Source organism: Gigantopelta aegis, chromosome 6 (assembly GCF_016097555.1).
Source record: "Gigantopelta aegis isolate Gae_Host chromosome 6, Gae_host_genome, whole genome shotgun sequence".
NCBI lineage: Eukaryota > Metazoa > Mollusca > Gastropoda > Neomphalida > Peltospiridae > Gigantopelta > Gigantopelta aegis.
Window position 1 is genome coordinate 13469950 of NC_054704.1, and position 16672 is coordinate 13486621.

The window sequence follows — 16672 nt, forward strand, 5'->3', positions numbered from 1 at the left end:
TTTCAATTTGCTGAAGACAATGAAGCACCAAAGGCTGAATAAATTAATTGGAATAACGATCTCCAATCGGATTGTCATGGACTAGGCGGAGAGAGTCCTGTGGTGTATTGAAATACAGCTCCACACCATCACGATGCCACTGCCAATTCATTCCTGTTGCCTGGCAGTCACATTACATATCCACTCTCATGGACGCCCCTGGACACGACTCCCTGTGTCGTTGAACTGTAAATTGAAGCAGGATTCATCACGGAACAATATCCTGCTCCACTGAGCACGTGTTCAACGCAAACAGAAGGTATGACAGGTTACTGTATGATGTGGTGGAAGTGGTGATCAAGTACTTGACCTCAGCGGAGAACGTTGTTGACCTCACGGTATCCCTTACGGTTTGGACAGACACATGAGTCCATGTGGCAGCTCATAGTTGTTCTAGTAAAGCTTGGCGTGTACGTTGACATAGGCCCATGATGAGGAAGTACTGAGCGTGTTGGAGTGTTCTTGGTCGACATCTTCCGGAAATTGGTCTCTTCTGACCAAAATATTTTGCCAAGTAACATTGCCAATGTTTGCCGACAAAGCTTGAAGTAACATCCAGTCGCTGCGGTACATTCCTTTGATTGAACCATCTTGCAGTCATGTAATATACCTTTTTGTGTTGTTATGCATGTAAAACAATTAAACTACTTGATCAGGACACAGCTGACAGTTTATCTTAATGTTACACTCTTACCATTTCGCTTCCAACAGAACTAGTGGAAACAACAATTAGGGGGCATATTGGTTTCAAAATGTGATAACTTTGCAAATAACATGTATGTTGTGGAACTATAATTATCTATATACTAACGTCCAAAAGAAACTATACCAATACACTGAGAGACTACTGAAGCAAAAACTAAATGTGTTGTATGTTGAAAACATATATACATGAACGTTGTGTTTTGGTATGTTGAGAACCAAATTAAATTCATTTTTGTTGGTATAGTTTCTTTTGGACATCAGTATATATTTACTTATTTACTTACTTATTTATTTGTTTGTCTATTGATTGACTGATTGATTGGCAATTTAGGCGCAAATTTCATTTATCCGGAATTCGTATTGTGTAAGTACGTAGTCCATAATGACTAGAGAGATCGGATATACGGAGAGGTAGAAATGGAATTTGCTCAACCCACTTGCACTGAAAGTGATTGTTTCATTAATTCATGTTCATTTCAACTTATTGTCGTGCTTATATCCAATTACGGTTCACGCACGTTGTCCTGGGTTGTCTGTTCAGGACAGTGGGTTTGTGGTTAGTTGTTAGTGGTTACTGAGAGAAAGAAGAGGGTGTAGTGGTCTTACAGCTACCCACTGAGTCGTTAAAGCTCGCTCTGGGTAGGAACCGATACCGGGTTGCGAACCCTGTACCTACCAGCCTTATGTCGAATAGCTTAACCGCGACACCACCGAGGCCGGTGGTGATTGTTACAGGTTACGTATTGATGATTACGTATACGTATATGCTCATGGATCACGAACAAATGTAATCTGCGCGTTAGAACAGTTTATTCCAATTCATGTCATCACTTAAATTCAACTGGACAGTTGTTTTCAACTAAACTACGTCACGCCCTTACTTTGAACATGGACCATTTCATCATCAGTGAACTTGTGAGACCATTTTGCGATCCAGCTTAAAGCAGGCCGTAAATAACCGCAGCCGACTCATTCGTTAAGTGATGGGCTAAGAACTTCCCGAGATTTGCAACACAAAAACCCAACCTGTGATCGACAGTGCCGCGCGCATGTCACTCTGCGGTATTAAAATGAAAAAAAACTTCAGTGAGGTCTCAGAGGCGACTCATGTTTTCTTGTGGACTTAGAGACACAAAAAAAGCACTTTCACTTTAAATCAAGATATTGAAAGCAGGTATTATGACGTTGAGATGGCTGATTAGAATGTCCTGTTCCTGTTACATTGCTGATTGATCCATTGACAAAAGTTAATAGTTGTTAAAACGATTAAATTTCAAACATACGTCGGCAATTCTCTCTCTTTGTCTCTGTCTCTCTCGGATCAAACCACCTCGGAGGATCCATTCAACTGATTGGGTTTTTTCTCGTTCCAAACAGTGCACCACAACTGATCAAAGGCCGTGGTATGTGCTTTCTTGTCTGTAGAAAAGTGCATATAAAAGATCCCTTGCTGCATTAGAAAAAAAATGTAGCGGCTTTCCTCTGATGACTACGTGTCAGAATTACTCTAGTGCTCTAGTGGTGTCGTTAAACAAAACAAACTTTAACTCTCTCCCTCTGTGTGTGTGTGTGTGTGTGTGTGTGTGTTTGTTTGTTTATTTTTATAGCAAAAAGCTTCGGTATACATATTTTGCCAGATTAAACTATGTTGCAGCTCGATCCATACCTCAGTCAGTGCTCAAGTACAGGTACAAAAACACCATGATGTACGTTATCTAATATGAGCTAAAAGGTACATGCAATATCCCTTACTGCTAATCAACGGCCGGTGTGAAGGCAGGGGTGTATTATCGGAGCAAAGTTTCGCAGTTTCCATATACTAGTCATTTATCACCTGCAGCTTTAAACTGAGGTGATGCCATTAAACAGACACCCCTTTTAATTTCGTAATAAGTATAATTACGTTATCTAGTACTATACACAAAGATAATGCAGATTCCTATACCAAACGTGTACAAAATAAATATCAGTATTGCCCGCCTAAACAGGAAGATTTAGTAACACACAATTAATTGTTGAGCGCTGTCCTCGACAGCCTGCCAAACCCAGTCTCATGGAGTTAAGTGACATTGGGAAGACCCTGGGTCAAAGCCCTTAGTGCTTAACTGTAGCAAGGACTTAAGGAGGCTTCGCATTTGCTCCACGTGGCAAATGATCGGCGCGCTAAAATCGCGTCACGTATGGTTGAGTGAGTAGTTAATCACGTGATTACTCAGTGTCTTAATAGATTATTAAAAATAAAAATGCATAGCATGGATCATGTCGGATTTAATTGATAAACAATGGTTGTTTTATTGTTATGTATAACGATAGGCGGCCGGACAGACAGACAGACAGACATGCACAAACGAAACACGCACAGGTCGTTTGTGACATCGTCTGTCGAACAAGGATCACAATTTAAGTGATTTAATTTGACTGAGTTAAATAGACACGATGTGTTTAGTCTGTTGGATTGTTGTTACATGTAGATGTCGACTCCTCTGAGATACTGAAAGACAAGCTCTACAATCTGTAGGTCAGATACTTTATTACGTCAGATGTGGCCACAGTAGGACAACAACGAGTTGCACTATTCATAGTTGTAGAAAGTGCAAAAACCAGAGCGGACGACAACACCACTGACATTGATGGATAATGTTCAGCAGCGCTGTCACCCAAGTTGGTTGTATGACGTCATAGACTGTCAAATGTCTTGACTATGTTTTTATTAATTGGTCTATCCCTTCAGAGTGCCGTCCTTGAAGTAAAAACAATAGTTTGTCATCTAAGTACATGTGTTTTGCAGATGATGTGAAAAACAAAACAGTTATAATATTCTAAATCATACCGCCGCACATGACAAAGTCAAAAGGAGGTGTTGTCAAGATCTTAACTGATACCATCATTTTGAGTAAGAGTGCAATGTCGGTCTGCAGTTGATGGTTTTATTGTAGATAACGCATTGATTTTCTTCCATATGGTGCTGACACATTTACTATTAGCAAATTCGCTACGATTCTGAATTTGGCAGAAGCTTTTCAGTAAATGTATACTAACCTTGACTTCCTTGCCCATGAGTCCAAACGAGCGCTTGTTTGTTTGTACTAGAACCCACCCAGCACGCTGGTCTGGTTCATTTTCTTTTGACTTGGTTTTCGCGATTATATCCAAACTGGTTCAGTCGTGCTATTATGTGCACACACTGCAGTTATCTGGGTTGAACATTAGGAAAACAATTTACATTTTTCTAATAAAAGTACACAATCAGTTTCACAAACAAATTGTATCTCAGTCTAAAGACTTTTTATTAACCAGAGTGGACTATAGGTTTCGTCTCCGTCCTGTCTGTATGTTTGTATGTCTGTATATCTGTCTGTCTCTCTTTCTGTCCATCCGTCTGTCCCGCATATAGATCTGATATTGATATTGATCTGATATTTTGTATATAGCTTTATCAAGTACTGTATAGATCACGCTTATGGCAATTTAGACATTTTTTGACAGGAAGGAGGAAAATAGTTTATTTAACGACGCACTCAACACATTTTATTTACGGTTATATGATGTCAGACATATGGTTAAGGACCAAACATATATTGAGAGAGGAAACCCGCTGTCGCCACTTCATGGACTACTCTTTTCGATTGGTAGCAAGGGATCTTTTATATGCAACATCCCACAGATAGGATAGTACATACCATGGTCTTTGTTACACCAGTTGTAGAGCACCGGCTGGAACGAGAAATAGCCCATGGGTCCACCGACGGGGATCGATCCTAGACCGACCGCGCATCAAGCGAACCCTTTACCACTGGGCTACGTCCCGTTCCCATTTTTGACAGAGTTATGACACTTGAACTTTGGAGACATGAACATTTTATTTCTGGACATTTTCTTTTCGGAATCCCTCAAGATATTGAGCTGTATAGCTTTATCAAGTACTCTTACAGATATCCCCTGCGCGTGCTGTAACCTCACCGTGGTGCAGGGGTGTAACATTCTCTTTGAGAATGGCCAATACAGCACAAATCCCCTTGTTTTCTTCCAGAGTCAGTATCTGTCTGTGATATTTGTATTTTTGCTGTGTTCCAGCTGTGTTGTTAAACCAAACCATCTTAATATCATGAATTGTTCCTATAGTACGGAAACTGAACTTTAAAACTTGTATAAGCACAGGCCCAGATGATGAAAAATGTCTTGGGGCATGATTGCCAGTCTGTATTTAGAAATTATTCAATATATTTGAGACTAAGAAGAGATGTGGTAATCTCGCATGCATGTTCAGTCGGAAACAAATCGGGTGAATATGATGACCAGATTATTCCATCAATGTATTGTTACATGTACTTTAAAAAGTGCTGTCTAATCTGGCACTGCCGTGATAAAAAGACTGCACTGTTTTCAATTTGCTGAAGACAATGAAGCACCAAAGGCTGAATAAATTAATTGGAATAACGATCTCCAATCGGATTGTCATGGACTAGGCGGAGAGAGTCCTGTGGTGTAGTGAAATACAGCTCCACACCATCACGATGCCACTGCCAATTCATTCCTGTTGCCTGGCAGTCACATTACATATCCACTCTCATGGACGCCCCTGGACACGACTCCCTGTGTCGTTGAACTGTAAATTGAAGCAGGATTCATCACGGAACAATATCCTGCTCCACTGAGCACGTGTTCAACGCAAACAGAAGGTATGACAGGTTACTGTATGATGTGGTGGAAGTGGTGATCAAGTACTTCACCTCAGCGGAGAACGTTGTTGACCTCACGGTATCCCTTACGGTTTGGACAGACACATGAGTCCATGTGGCAGCTCATAGTTGTTCTAGTAAAGCTTGGCGTGTACGTTGACATAGGCCCATGATGAGGAAGTACTGAGCGTGTTGGAGTGTTCTTGGTCGACATCTTCCGGAAATTGGTCTCTTCTGACCAAAATATTTTGCCAAGTAACATTGCCAATGTTTGCCGACAAAGCTTGAAGTAACATCCAGTCGCTGCGGTACATTCCTTTGATTGAACCATCTTGCAGTCATGTAATATACCTTTTTGTGTTGTTATGCATGTAAAACAATTAAACTACTTGATCAGGACACAGCTGACAGTTTATCTTAATGTTACACTCTTACCATTTCGCTTCCAACAGAACTAGTGGAAACAACAATTAGGGGGCATATTGGTTTCAAAATGTGATAACTTTGCAAATAACATGTATGTTGTGGAACTATAATTATCTATATACTAACGTCCAAAAGAAACTATACCAATACACTGAGAGACTACTGAAGCAAAAACTAAATGTGTTGTATGTTGAAAACATATATACATGAACGTTGTGTTTTGGTATGTTGAGAACCAAATTAAATTCATTTTTGTTGGTATAGTTTCTTTTGGACATCAGTATATATTTACTTATTTACTTACTTATTTATTTGTTTGTCTATTGATTGACTGATTGATTGGCAATTTAGGCGCAAATTTCATTTATCCGGAATTCGTATTGTGTAAGTACGTAGTCCATAATGACTAGAGAGATCGGATATACGGAGAGGTAGAAATGGAATTTGCTCAACCCACTTGCACTGAAAGTGATTGTTTTATTAATTCATGTTCATTTCAACTTATTGTCGTGCTTATATCCAATTACGGTTCACGCACGTTGTCCTGGGTTGTCTGTCCAGGACAGTGGGTTTGTGGTTAGTTGTTAGTGGTTACTGAGAGAAAGAAGAGGGTGTAGTGGTCTTACAGCTACCCACTGAGTCGTTAAAGCTCGCTCTGGGTAGGAACCGATACCGGGCTGCGAACCCTGTACCTACCAGCCTTATGTCGAATAGCTTAACCGCGACACCACCGAGGCCGGTGGTGATTGTTACAGGTTACGTATTGATGATTACGTATACGTATATGCTCATGGATCACGAACAAATGGAATCTGCGCGTTAGAACAGTTTATTCCAATTCATGTCATCACTTAAATTCAACTGGACAGTTGTTTTCAACTAAACTACGTCACGCCCTTACTTTGAACATGGACCATTTCATCATCAGTGAACTTGTGAGACAATTTTGCGATCCAGCTTAAAGCAGGCCGTAAATAACCGCAGCCGACTCATTCGTTAAGTGATGGGCTAAGAACTTCCCGAGATTTGCAACACAAAAACCCAACCTGTGATCGACAGTGCCGCGCGCATGTCACTCTGCGGTATTAAAATGAAAAAAAACTTCAGTGAGGTCTCAGAGGCGACTCATGTTTTCTTGTGGACTTAGAGACACAAAAAAAGCACTTTCACTTTAAATCAAGATATTGAAAGCAGGCATTATGACGTTGAGATGGCTGATTAGAATGTCCTGTTCCTGTTACATTGCTGACTGATCCATTGACAAAAGTTAATAGTTGTTAAAACGATTAAATTTCAAACATACGTCGGCAATTCTCACTCTTTGTCTCTGTCTCTCTCGGATCAAACCACCTCGGGGGATCCATTCAACTGATTGGGTTTTTTCTCGTTCCAAACAGTGCACCACAACTGATCAAAGGCCGTGGTATGTGCTTTCTTGTCTGTAGAAAAGTGCATATAAAAGATCCCTTGCTGCATTAGAAAAAAAATGTAGCGGCTTTCCTCTGATGACTACGTGTCAGAATTACTCTAGTGCTCTAGTGGTGTCGTTAAACAAAACAAACTTTAACTCTCTCCCTCTGTGTGTGTGTGTGTGTGTGTGTGTGTGTGTTTGTTTATTTTTATAGCAAAAAGCTTCGGTATACATATTTTGCCAGATTAAACTATGTTGCAGCTCGATCCATACCTCAGTCAGTGCTCAAGTACAGGTACAAAAACACCATGATGTACGTTATCTAATATGAGCTAAAAGGTACATGCAATATCCCTTACTGCTAATCAACGGCCGGTGTGAAGGCAGGGGTGTATTATCGGAGCAAAGTTTCGCAGTTTCCATATACTAGTCATTTATCACCTGCAGCTTTAAACTGAGGTGATGCCATTAAACAGACACCCCTTTTAATTTCGTAATAAGTATAATTACGTTATCTAGTACTATACACAAAGATAATGCAGATTCCTATACCAAACGTGTACAAAATAAATATCAGTATTGCCCGCCTAAACAGGAAGATTTAGTAACACACAATTAATTGTTGAGCGCTGTCCTCGACAGCCTGCCAATCCCAGTCTCATGGAGTTAAGTGACATTGGGAAGACCCTGGGTCAAAGCCCTTAGTGCTTAATTGTAGCAAGGACTTAAGGAGGCTTCGCATTTGCTCCACGTGGCAAATGATCGGCGCGCTAAAATCGCGTCACGTATGGTTGAGTGAGTAGTTAATCACGTGATTACTCAGAGTGTCTTAATAGATTATTAAAAATAAAAATGCATAGCATGGATCATGTCGGATTTAATTGATAAACAATGGTTGTTTTATTGTTATGTATAACGATAGGCGGCCGGACAGACAGACAGACAGACATGCACAAACGAAACACGCACAGGTCGTTTGTGACATCGTCTGTCGAACAAGGATCACAATTTAAGTGATTTAATTTGACTGAGTTAAAAAGACACGATGTGTTTAGTCTGTTGGATTGTTGTTACATGTAGATGTCGACTCCTCTGAGATACTGAAAGACAAGCTCTACAATCTGTAGGTCAGATACTTTATTACGTCAGATGTGGCCACAGTAGGACAACAACGAGTTGCACTATTCATAGTTGTAGAAAGTGCAAAAACCAGAGCGGACGACAACACCACTGACATTGATGGATAATGTTCAGCAGCGCTGTCACCCAAGTTGGTTGTATGACGTCATAGACTGTCAAATGTCTTGATTATGTTTTTATTAATTGGTCTATCCCTTCAGAGTGCCGTCCTTGAAGTAAAAACAATAGTTTGTCATCTAAGTACATGTGTTTTGCAGATGATGTGAAAAACAAAACAGTTATAATATTCTAAATCGTACCGCCGCACATGACAAAGTCAAAAGGAGGTGTTGTCAAGATCTTAACTGATACCATCATTTTGAGTAAGAGTGCAATGTCGGTCTGCAGTTGATGGTTTTATTGTAGATAACGCATTGATTTTCTTCCATATGGTGCTGACACATTTACCATTAGCAAATTCGCTACGATTCTGAATTTGGCAGAAGCTTTTCAGTAAATGTATACTAACCTTGACTTCCTTGCCCATGAGTCCAAACGAGCGCTTGTTTGTTTGTACTAGAACCCACCCAGCACGCTGGTCTGGTTCATTTTCTTTTGACTTGGTTTTCGCGATTATATCCAAACTGGTTCAGTCGTGCTATTATGTGCACACACTGCAGTTATCTGGGTTGAACATTAGGAAAACAATTTACATTTTTCTAATAAAAGTACACAATCAGTTTCACAAACAAATTGTATCTCAGTCTAAAGACTTTTTATTAACCAGAGTGGACTATAGGTTTCGTCTCCGTCCTGTCTGTATGTTTGTATGTCTGTATATCTGTCTGTCTCTCTTTCTGTCCATCCGTCTGTCCCGCATATAGATCTGATATTGATATTGATCTGATATTTTGTATATAGCTTTATCAAGTACTGTATAGATCACGCTTATGGCAATTTAGACATTTTTTGACAGGAAGGAGGAAAATAGTTTATTTAACGACGCACTCAACACATTTTATTTACGGTTATATGATGTCAGACATATGGTTAAGGACCACACATATATTGAGAGAGGAAACCCGCTGTCGCCACTTCATGGACTACTCTTTTCGATTGGTAGCATCTTTTATATGCAACATCCCACAGATAGGATAGTACATACCATGGTCTTTGTTACACCAGTTGTAGAGCACCGGCTGGAACGAGAAATAGCCCATGGGTCAACCGACGGGGATCGATCCTAGACCGACCGCGCATCAAGCGAACCCTTTACCACTGGGCTACGTCCCGTTCCCATTTTTGACAGAGTTATGACACTTGAACTTAGGAGACATGAACATTTTATTTCTGGACATTTTCTTTTCGGAATCCCTCAAGATATTGAGCTGTATAGCTTTATCAAGTACTCTTACAGATATCCCCTGCGCGTGCTGTAACCTCACCGTGGTGCAGGGGTGTAACATTCTCTTTGAGAATGGCCAATACAGCACAAATGTTGATCATCACTTTATTTGTTTGCATTACCATAGTTTGACACCCAATAGCCGATGTATTTTTCGTGCTGGGGTGTCGTTAAACATTCGTTCATTCGTTACAGATCAAGTTTGCGTTTAGGCAGAGTTATGGCCCTTGAACCCTTAGGCCCTTTTGGCGTAAAATATTTGCAAACGTGATCTCTTATGTATAACCACGTTTATAAGGCGTGACAGGAACTATAAGCAGCAGTAAGTCATGTTAATTGTACAATAATGGCGATCAAAGAAAACGTGTAGACATTCGAGTAAACACTGTTATCAAGCTTACTCCGTATCTTGGTGAAGCCAAAGGAGATCAAAGGTATTTCTCTCTGACTTTGAATGTTTTTACTTTGTCATTGATGTTACATTATATATCAATATACGCATTAATAATATGCAGACACGATATATAGCTAGTCTATTAATAATGGTATTCATGAGGTTGCATTAATTGGTTTCCCATTGCTCTTATCTAGACTTGCTCATTTTGTTCATACTAACTGTCATATAAAGATGAACAGGATCTAATCGAAAATACTGGCATGTGTGGCTGCAACTAGTCTCTGTTTTTATTACAAACCACACATGACCGTCTTTTGACACCTTACGTGTTGAAACTACTGAATAAACAACGTTCAAATATCATTAAAAAAAAAACTCTGAAGTGCCATTAATATAAATAAATACTATTTCCCCCAACTATATTGTACCTTCGTTTTCATTCTAAACCATGTTTTGATACGTAAGTGTCGAAGCTACTGATTAACAACGTTGTGTAATGTCATTAAACAAAACTCTAAAGTGCCATTAAATAAATTAAAAACATTTCTCAGCTATAATATTATAGTACTTTCGTTTTCATTCCAATCCACTTAAGATTATCATGTTTTGACACTTTAGTGTTGACGCTACTGATTAAAGAACGTTTTGGAATGCCATTAAACAAAACTCTGAAGTGTCATTAAATAAAGATATTTTTTCCCAACTGTCTCGTAAAGTAGTTGGTATTTCTATCAAATAGGACAGATGAAAAACAATATTAAAATTAAAATTTTCTGATTTAATGTGTTTTGTAATAAAATGCTGCTTCTGGAGTGCTGCGTGCGGCTTTACTAACTGCCTCGTAATGTTTTGTTAAATATGGTTCAAAAGTCAGGAAGTTGATTAAATTCCTCTGCAAAGACACACCGCTGTGTATAAAGCGAATTAATTTACGGTGAGCGGTCGCGCGTTGTGATAGATTGGTTACTTGGGATACGTTAAGATTCAATAACGACCACCGCTCCAGCTTCATAATCGCACGGAAAATGACAATTTAGTATACGTTTAATTTTTCAGCTCTAGCGTCCGTTCTTTTTCCCTTCGCTAGACTGACAAGAATGGAAACGACAGACTTGTTTTGTCTGTATTGTAGCTTTAGGATGCTTAATCCAGAAAATCAATAAAATATAAAGACGAAAAGTCCCTAAACGCCAGATTCCTGTGCTGAGCATGCCCAGTCGAGTGAAGTTGGAGTTTTGGGTTAAAACACGTGCTGCTATCACGGAGTGAGGTCGAGATCCACCTCTTACCGGTACCTCACAGCATGAAAGTTTTAGGTAACGCACAATGGATATGCTTCAAGATCTCGTGGCGTGGGGATTAACTCTTTATTTCGTATGTGTCAGGGTGGCCGTGGCCTTCCAGGGAGTCGTTCCGCTTGGTAAGTGAATATTGTGTAATGATGTATTGTCTTGTCTCGCGAATTGATCATGTTTTTACGTGGGCAGATCAGATGAAAAAAAGCTATCTAGCCAGTAGGTGGATCCTAATATTGTTGACAATTGTATTTGTTTTAAATATCCGGTATATATAGTAATTTAAAAATTGGTGTAAAATGCATTTACGGAATGTTTACATTGTTGCTGTTTTATTTATGTTTATATATTTCTAAATGCTTATTTTTGCACAACGTTTTACAGTCTTGTTTTATTATAAATGTAGAATGTTTAGCCTGTATGTGGAACCTGTTGTCGTTGACAATTGTATGTTTAAATTGTCCGGGATATATACAGTAATTTGAAAATCGGAAAATGATGCATCCAAATTCTATTAAAAATGCATTTACGGAATGCTTAAATTGTTTCTTAATTATTTATATTTGAAAATGCTTATTTTTCACAGCTTTTTAAAGTATTTTTATTATAAATGTAAACTTTTTATCATTTATATGTTCATTCACATACGCACCTTTGTGTGAAACTCAGTAGACAAAACATTTGTCCAGTCGGGGTGTTGTTAAGCATTTTTCATTCAATATGTAAATTGTCGAGTTAGGATGAGCTTGGAGCGGATGGGAATACAAAGTATTTGTCTATGGTGCGGTGTTATTTCACTTTCTTAAAAACTTACTATGCAGAGAGCACGTATGATATATCAGTAGGAGTCCCGTGGAGTATGACGTAATTCATAGTTCATAAATATATAATCAAACTAAATAGCCATTAGTAAATACTTGCAAATAAACTTGATACCGCAATATTATTTCTTTGTTTCTGTCTTGTATACAAATTCTAAGAAAAAAAAACAGAGAGAGAGAGAGAGAGAGAGAGAGAGAGAGAGAGAGAGAGAGAGAGAGAGAGAGAGAGAGAGATAAAACTTTAAATGACAAAACTATAATTCTTTGTCAGCTTTTGTACAAATGATATTACTACATCTTGATCATACAGTTCCAGCGCAATTTTTTAGATTTCTGTCTTGTAAGAAATTTAAGGGAAAACAATATTTAATAGCTTCGTTAATCAGAGATATGCAAATGTTTTCCAAAATGTCCCATTACAAACATATTTCAAAGATATTCGATTCCTAAACCATTTATTACCGAACGAGGGACGACATAATATTTATAGCCACATTAACATCATCAAGGGATTTAGGCATTTCTACATAATTGACTGCATTTCTGAAACCACCAAAAATATTACTGTGAAATGTGTCATTAACACAGTTTTGCAATTTGTTTTAAACATTGAGTTCCGTAATTTCTGAATATTAGCGGAAAAGTAGTACAAATAATAGTACAAAAGTGCCTAATAATGTGATATGTTTCATTTTAAACATCGTTACATTGGTCAGCTAGTGTCATCTAATGATGATTTAATGTCTTCCTCCAATACTGGGTCATATGACAAACGGTTTAAGTTAACGAGACTCTAGGCGGTAACTTGAAGGTTTTCTTCGGTGTTGCTGCTGCTAAAGCTTAGTGCGTGAGTAGTGTATAGACAACTGAACGCAAAGATGATAAAACGTTATTATTATAATGTGGTATTCGCATTGGATGGTGCATATAAAACATACCTTGCTACTAATGGAAATTTTTTTAGCGGATTTCCTCTCTATGACTGTGTCAGAATGACCATATATTTGACATCCGATAGCCGATGATTAATAAATCAATGTGCTCTAGAGGTGACGTTTAACAAAACAAACGTTGTGGTATATGTTTACTGAAGAAATTACACGTAAAGCAAACAAAGATATATCTGTATATATAAACGCATGGAAAATACACATTTCACTAATTTTACAAATGGTAAAAGACAGCCATGTAGATTTAAATATCGTTTTAACATGGAGTGAAACGTGCATACACTAATATAAAATAGCAAACATGTATATACAAAGAGTTAGACAGAGAGAGAGAGTGGGGATGAAGGAAGGAATGTATGAATTAACGACACCTCAGCACAAAAAAAAATACATCGGCTATTGGGTGACAAACTACGGTACATTTGCTTGAGAGAGAGAGAGAGAGAGAGAGAGAGAGAGAGAGAGAGAGAGAGAGAGAGAGAGAGAGAGAGAGAGAGAGAGAGTGTGTGTGTGTGTGTGTGTAAAAGGTATATCTCAGGGTTTTTCAAATTTATTTTTATAAATAGAAAAACAATATACATGTATAATAATGGTTTTGACTATATTACCTTTGTTTTTGTATGTATTTATATATAAATTGTCATACAATATATATGTTATTGTCTGTAATATATTTTTGTATGTATGTATTTTTGTATGCCAATCCAGAAATAAAAATAATGAATTATAAACAAAATAGTAAGAAAATAAAAACAGAAGTAACAATAAGCATTTATTTTCGTGATTCAATGTCGTTTTGAAAAAGGAACGAACGAATAATGATGAACGTTACGAACTAAACTGACTAATCAAGTACACCAGCAACAAGTTAGTTATGGTATAACATTTTTAAAGTACATACGAGTATGTTTATTTGCTACGTCATTCATGTATTCTTGTAACTATATGTTCAATACTTTTGGAATTAAGTTACATAGACACAACTAACAATATTACTCAAAGATGATTTTGTTATAATTTATACATATATCCTCGTGCTTTATAATCCAGTTGAGGTTGAAGCACGTTGTCTTTGGCATGCATCCTATGTATTGTGGTTATATTAGCTTTCCATGACAGACGTTAATTGTTGGTAGTTGGTGAGAAAGGAAGCTCTGCAGTGGCCTCACAACTTCCCACTGATCTCTGCAATCACCTTTGGTAGAAACCAACACTTGGTTACAAAATTAGTTGAAGTCTGTTTTGTTTAACGACACCACTAGAGCACATTGATTTATTTATCATCGGCTGTTGAATGTCAAACATTGGGTAATTTTGACATATAGTCTTACAGAGGAAACTCGATGCATAGTACCAAGGGATTTGTTTTATATGCACCACACCACATACAGGATAGCAGATGCCACGGCCTTTGATAAACCAGCCGTGGTAGAGTTGGACACAAACCCAGCACCTACTGGCTGTAAGTCAAACAACCTAACCATTGCGCCATTCACGTTTATAGAGGATTGCATAGGTAGCATTGTACCAGATTGGAGACTTCCGTGTCAAAGTTCATGGTGCAGTGTCTGATGAAAAGAGCTGTGGCAGTAATAATATGCGACATTATTTATTATGTGTATTAAATTAGTATTGTCTTATTTAGTAAACATTTGTTTTGCGGTGTACATTAGACATTAAAACCAGTATTTATAAAATGGAATGATTGCTGCGGAAATGAGGATTGTTAACAAAGCTATGTTTAAATCTTTAATCGAATCGTTTAACGACTAAAATTGCATACTAAATATATTTTATTGTTTAGAATATCAGTGTCTGTATATTCACTGTGTTTTTGGTCATCTTAATGTTTGTTAGTACGAAAATATATATATTAGGAAATAAGGTTAATTTGGAACTAGTACAAGACTTGGACAATTAAAAACACATCTAATATACATGGTATTTTATGTAGAACAAATGTATTTAAAATACGATTTTAGTCATTAAAGCGTCTTTGTTAGTCAGCAACATCTTAACAATAGAAACAAATTCAGAACAGTCTCTTTAATGTCATCTGACCCACCATTTGCTTGTAAAATTATTAAATAAAAGGTGTGATATGTTTTATATGTGTGATACCTGTGGGAGTTACTATACTTCCTATATCCATTCTCATTGCACAAAAAAAAACACCCAACACAAAAGAACTTTAATTTATTTGGACGAACGTAACTTATTATTCCTTTTTTAACCTATCACTCTATTTTTGTTACGCTGGGCCCGTTACTACATTACACTGGTTCTTGGACCTGAATTCCGAGACTCATTCATTATGGATATAGCAATTATCTACGTCGACAACTGTCAGTCGAGTGCTACTATTTACATTGGTCCAGCTGCGCCGGCTTGCACGGCTCCTCCGTGAATGTTTACAGTTTTCAACAAAAGAATATTTTACAAAGCGCAATTGTAGGATTTTAAATACTGTTTTACCGTTAAACTACAAGCAGATAATCGCGAGCTGAATATAAAAATTAACAGCTCGTAAAGTTGCAATTACTCTGTTGCATAAGATTCCAGGAATAGCGTTTTATTGCGGCATTCTGTGAGGCGTCAATTTTACTAAACGTACGTTTGAATGTGTCATAGATTGTAAATAATATATCAAGGGAAATCGAATAATGGCACGTCACGGGAAGAAAACAAAAGTTGATTATATATTTGTTTAACTGTTTGAATATTTAAACATAATATACTAGAGATTGCAGCTTTAACTGATACTGCGCCATAACTTTACAAACAGTTTTTCCCAGTTTCTTTTGAGGACAAACACCAATAACTTGTTACGTTCACTCTTTGCGAAAATGAGAGTAGAAAACTATTTTGATTTATTTGTTCCTTTTTAATGTTTTTGTTTGTTTATTGTCGGGGGATTCTCATAATAAGAGTGATGAAAAAAAAACCCAATTATCTCTTTAATACAAAGTGGCATAATTTCGTTATTTATGATCGTATTACAATCATATTTGACATGAGTATGTAACAATGTTCTTGCTATGGACTGACGGCAGTGGAGGCGTTTTCGTCACCAAATAGCGTCGCATGAGGTCGCTGAAATCAGTACCTTGTGTGGCCACCAAATGCAGCAATCACATCGCGACATCTCCTTGGCATAGACTGAATGAGTCTCCGAATCCGGGCACGTGGAATCCTAACCCATTCTTCTTGCAGTGCATGTGGCAGTTGCAGAAGCATCTGAGGCTCCAGGTCACGCTGGCGTACACGTCTGTCCAGTTCGTCCCATAGACGTTCAATGGGTTGAGATCTGGCGATCTTGATGGCCATGGCAGCACATTAATGTTCTCATTCTGTAGGAAATCCATTGTTACACGTGTCGTATGCGGCCTGCCATTGTCCTGCTAAAAGAGTACAGCTGCCAGGTT

General features: G+C 37.9%; 1 protein-coding gene across 1 annotated transcript in view; it reads left to right on the top strand.

The window, feature by feature from the left end:
• The first annotated feature begins 11492 nt into the window (after window positions 1-11492).
• Window positions 11493-16672, top strand: part of LOC121375231 (glutamate receptor-like) — a 74142-nt gene continuing 68962 nt past the window's right edge. Inside the window, exon 1 of the mRNA XM_041502553.1 lies at window positions 11493-11601. Within this exon, the coding sequence (XP_041358487.1) occupies window positions 11508-11601 (94 nt within the window). The 5' untranslated portion in view covers window positions 11493-11507. The remainder of the gene's footprint in view (window positions 11602-16672) is intronic.